Consider the following 5816-nt stretch of genomic DNA (forward strand, 5'->3'; position numbering starts at 1 on the left):
AATAAGCCGTATATAGAAATTTATCTTTTTTATCAACAGTACTGTTTATTGCCAATATTCCAGTCGCCCACGTGCTCTAACACTTATGAAAAAATGAGGTGTCCTCCTCGCGGGCAGGTACTACGTATGGAACCTGCTCCTACACATCTTTTGATAGTTCAAAGTCTAACAACGGAAGAATGCGTCATTTCTTTAAAAATCTCCTAACAATGAATAAGCAAATACTGAAAATATACACAATAAATGATTAAAAAAAAACGTAGCATAGCAAGGTCAGGTCAACGACTCGTTCAAGTTGCATAAGAACATGAATCGAGGAAATTATTCTAGACGTCCTTGTCCCTTGCAACATTATGTCACATGTTTCTTTTTCCGCAAACGTGAAATTAACATGAATTATTCTTTTTTTTAAATATTATTTCAGCATGATATGAAAGAGATTTTTTATCTTTGTATATAAATATTTTTCTTTATCGTTTCAATTGTATCTATTTATACCAGAACTTATTTATTTTTACAATTTTAAGTAAAAATTAGATAAACGTCGTTTAAAAATATTCTTATTGAGCGAGTCGATTTCAATTATTCAAAAGGCATTTTTCACAATTCTAGAATTAATTAATAATATAAATTACTATTCTTTTAATAATGTGTAGATGAAAGGAAGTTTATCCCATATTATTATTAAATTAATGAATACGAATTCACATTTTTATTAAAGGAGAAAGATGTCTTAATTTTTTTGCACTCAAAGAAAAAAAAAGTAAGTTCGAGTCTCAGTAATTTTTTTATTGATTAAAAAAACTTGTCTAAGTGACTATTTTATGATGTAATCTTAGCCTCTGATGTCAACTCTATTTATTACTTAAATAAAATATGTCAGTAATCCAATATATTCAGTTTAAATAACACGCTTGAGCTGCTAAGGTAGGTTCAAGGTTTACCCTCCAGAGCACTTTTTTACTCCATCTTTGCATGCTGTTCGATTAACACTAGAAAGACTGAACATTGCTTGCATACCCAGAAAGACTGAGGGAAGAAATTTGGCCCTTCCCAGATTATATATAGGTATACAACAATTGTATATATATATATATATATATATATATATATATATATATATATATATATATATATATATATATATATATATATATATATATATATATATATATATATATATATATATATATATATATATATATATATATATAATAACAGGGCTACATCCCTGTTATCATTGTTGTATTCATCTTTAATAATGCAGTCATCAGGCAGAATACTTTATCAATAGCTTTACTTAAAGGTATGCTGGTGGTTATAACAGTTCACTTCCGCACTCCACAAGGGAGGGGGTGGACAAGACTTCTAACAATTCCGAAACAACTTATGAGGATCACAACATAATGAAAAGGACACGCAAAAACTAGTGTTCCTACGTTTTATACAAACACAGATTGGGGTAAAAAGGCACAGTCTTGTAACCTTACTCATCACCGAAAATCATTTAGTGCTTCCTAATATGGAAGTGAAAGAGGTAAGGATTCTAAAAATAATTCCTTCTTTGAAATATAAGTCTAATTGTAATTACAATTCAATGGCATGTCTTCAGTCTTGAATTCCAGAAATAGAATATCTCTACTCTTACTCTTTAACAAAGATATCTTTTGAAATCGAAAGAGTTTTAATTCTTTTATTAATACAAAAGTATTTATAATTTTTGTATTATATATATATATATATATAACTATAGTAGGTTCTATAATGTGTACGTGTCTACGTAACAACGGAAATCACGTGACTGATATTTAAATTAAAACAATTGGATAGATATCAGTGAAGTTATCGTGTCTTTCGTTTTCTGATTTCTCAAAAAGGAAATTTCACATTGTGCCAGCATTTTGTGTCACGCAACTAACCATTTTAATTATTTTAAATTTAGACTGGAAGATTACAGTGAAAATAAGTATGTTGTTTCTTTTACGAATCTTAAAATTCATTGAGAAAAACACATATTTTTTCTCTGGCTGTGGCATATGCGATTTTGAGATACAAATTATTTGAGAAAATAAATTTAACAAATAATAATGGTGGAACGTTTTAGATAAGAACGTATAAAAGAGACAGCAAGGTCAATAGTTATCTCAAATAAGAGCGATAAGCATTATCAAACCGAGTGCTGCAATGACAATCAGAATAGCTCTACCATCTTGTGAAGATTGTTTGCAATTTTTTTAAAATATTTTCTTCATTGTATTTCTGTTCTAAAATGCCGACAAAGGAAGGATGTAAGTATAAATTTATTTGGAAAATTGAAAATTTTTCTCACTGTTTTCAAAAGACGGGTGAAGAAATTGAAAGTCCTATGTTTACTGTCGAACATTTAAGCAAATGTAAATGGGCGTTGGAAGTTTTTCCGAAAGGTAAAAGAGAAAGCAGCAGCCAAAGCTTATCCCTCCGACTAAAGATTAAAGAACCTGAAGATGGGTTGGAAACGATCACAATTGGTTTTTCATTTGAAATTCTTGATGCCTACGGGGTTGCCTTATCGAACAGCATCTCACGTCAACGGGTGACTTTTAACCAAAGAGGTCCACGTAGTGGCGTAATATGTCAAAACTTTTTCAGCCTTGATAAACTTGAAGATGAAATGAAGAGTTGGACTAATGATACTTTAACGTTGCAGTGCTGCATTAATGGACAAGCAATCCAAAGCACCAATTTTGAAACAGGATGTGAAGTTCGAACTCAAATCGGTATGGATCGATGCGAATTCAAATGGGATATAAAAACCCCACAATTTTTACCACTTTCAGAAAGTATAAGATTTACACTTCCAAATGTAGCTCAGTTTGAAATAACCCTAAATGATCCAGATGAGTACATAGAAATTTCCCTTCGTTGCTTGGAAAGAGGAAATTCTTTGACACGACCAGTTACCTTCAGAATGATTTTTTTAAATCAAGATGGAATCGAAATATGTTCTAGAAAGGAATCTCATTCATTCAAATGTACGGACAATGAAAGTTGGAACTTTCCATCTTTTGTTACAAAAGAACAAGTGAAATCGAAAACTAATGGTGTTGTGCATTATGATTTTTCATTAATTTGTGTCGCTTCTGTTCCAAATGGGACTGTTACTTCTAAAATCGAGAAGTATTTCTATCGTTCTGTTCATCCAGTGGAGAAAATGGTTGCAGAAAATTCCCCCTCAGTTTTACAAAACGATTTCCGTGGTCTATTCGTGAGCAAAAAATATTCTGATATAAAATTACGAGTGGATAACGACGTATTTCTTGCTCATAGATCTGTTCTAGCTGCCAGATCTCCAGTGTTTACCGCCATGTTTGATCAAGAGATGTCTGAAGCTAAAACAGGCATCGTTGACATTGTTGACATCGATGGAAAAACCTTGAATTTATTTTTAGAATACCTTTATACCGAATCTATCAGTGCAATGGATTATGAAATAGCAAAATTACTTTTGGTGGTTGCCGATAAATATCAAGTTCAATCCTTAAAAGATGAATGTTTGTCTTTTTTAAAATCTACAATTTCTGTGGAAAATGTTTGTGAAGTAGTCAATATTGCAAGTATGGTTAATGAAGATATGTTAAAAAGAACTGCAATCAACTATGTTAAAACCAACGCACCAAAAATTTTAACGTCGCCTGATTGGTTAAATTGGATTAGAGAACATAGCGACTTGGCTTCAGAAATTTTATCTGAGCTGTCATTGGCTCTTGGAAATGCGTGATAAGTATTATGCTCATTTGCAGTAACTGATATCTTCCATCTTATTTGTGGCAATAACTAATACCTTACTGATCATTGCTGATATCTAATAACTCATAATTAATAATTGATATATCATAACTTATTTGTAGTAACTAATATCTTATTGCACATTTGTAGTGACTGATTTCTTATTGCAGATTAATAGTAACTGATAACCTATTTGTAGTAACTGGTATCTTATTGCAGATTAATAGTATTTCATATCTTGTAACTAATTTATAGTAACTTATATCTTATAAGCCATCTGTAATAGTTGTTATCTTATAACTCATTTGTAGTAACATATTTCTTAGTGCTCACAAGGAGTAACTGATATATTATAACTAGGACTGGGCTATAAATCGATATATCGCGACATATCGATTTAACGCCTATATCGGAAAACCGATACAGCGACTTTCATTCCAAGCGATGCATCAGAAATCTGATTTAAGCCGTCGAGTGAAGAAGGCGATATAACGATATAGCGATACACGCAAGGACTTTCTCTTACGTTCCGATGCCAACTCGCGCTGTGGAAGACGATATTGTTTCGTTATGTTGAGACGGCCTTGACTGATGAGCGGTAGAATCAGAATCACTTTTGAGACCTTATATCGTTATATCACATGTTCGTTTTCGCAACTTCGCGATTTGAAATCGTTTCTTGTAGATTATTTTCAATGGGATTAACTTCGTGATCGCGGTCGTAACCTTGTTCTGAACGCAATCTATTATTGAAAAGAATTTATAAAGAAAAGTTTCTTCATTAATTAGGTAAGTTTTTTATTTATTTTCTGACAAAACTTTTTTTATATTTTTAAATGTGAAAATTATCGGAAATCTAATTTAAGGCACCCATAAGGAATTAAATTACAAAGTAAATAAATTTGTTAGGTTATTTTTTTTACTTTCTTTTAATTTATTAAAAACCTTTCGGATAAAACTTCTAATAATTTAATGGGCTTCTATTACTGATTTTAAATTTATAAATCTTGAGTTGTTTTTATTTTTAGAAATAAAGTTAAAACAAAACTTATTTTTTGGACATAAGTCAATAAACTTTATTTGTTCAAAAGAATTTGAAAAGTTTGCGAATTTTACTCATTTCTTTTTCTTTTTTTTTTATCAAATACTACGTTTTATTAGAGAGTAAAATTATTATTTTTTTTTTAATTTTCGTTTTATATTATTAGTTAATTAGCTAAATATATTACCGAATATCACAATTCTTTTGTTTTTATTTTTAAGAATTTAATTAAGAAACTTTGCTTTACTTTGTTTTTCGTTCATAATTCGGTCATTATTTAATTTAATTTAATTATTTATAAGAAATAATAATAAAAATAGTGTTTAAGAAGCATTTTTTTTTCTAAAATTTATTTAGCTCTTTGTTTTAAGCATACAAATAATTTTTTAACGAACTTATTTTTTAAATTTTGTTCCTATGCTGTTAGGTAAATATATTGATAAATTTCACTTTTATTTATTTTTTTATTTTTAAACTAAGAAATCTTTTGTTATTTGCGTGATCATTTTTAGAAAATATAACAAAACATGTGTTTACTTCTTTATTAAGAATTTGAGCATTACGATCGAACTTAATAATTCTGTAATTATTTACGCATAATAGTACAAGCAAATATTGATTTGTTAAAAAAAGTTTCTTTTTTTTAAAAAAAAAAAATATTTTTAACACTTTGTTTTAAGTGTATAATGAATTTCTTAACAAGCTTTTTTTTTAATTTTTTAAATTTTCTTTCAATAATTTCAGCTTGATATCTTTATAAAATTCCCTTTTTATTTTTAAACTGAGAAATCTTTCAGAGAACGAAAATTTTAAGAAATTATTACAAATCTTATGTTTACTTTTTAGTTTAAAATTCGAACATTTTTAATTTTAAACTTCGGCTTTTAGTCAATCTAACTTTTATTTTAATTAAAATATATTTTGAAATTTTAAAATCAGCTTTTGTTTAATAACAATATTTTTTTTCATTAAAGGTGTTTTAGGGGATAACTTAAATTAAGACTGCTTA

At 28.7% G+C, this 5816-nt stretch overlaps 1 protein-coding gene across 1 annotated transcript; it reads left to right on the forward strand.

The window, feature by feature from the left end:
- The first annotated feature begins 2164 nt into the window (after nt 1-2164).
- On the forward strand, nt 2165-3889 carry LOC139424963 (speckle-type POZ protein B-like). Its single transcript, XM_071177315.2, has one exon. It carries the CDS (start codon nt 2270-2272, stop codon nt 3755-3757), a length of 1488 nt encoding a protein of 495 aa, XP_071033416.2. The 5' UTR covers nt 2165-2269; the 3' UTR covers nt 3758-3889.
- Nucleotides 3890-5816: the final 1927 nt, after the last annotated feature.

Source organism: Parasteatoda tepidariorum, chromosome 2, assembly GCF_982258835.1.
Source record: "Parasteatoda tepidariorum strain Cologne lab strain chromosome 2, Ptep-v5.0, whole genome shotgun sequence".
Classification (NCBI taxonomy): Eukaryota; Metazoa; Arthropoda; class Arachnida; order Araneae; family Theridiidae; genus Parasteatoda; species Parasteatoda tepidariorum.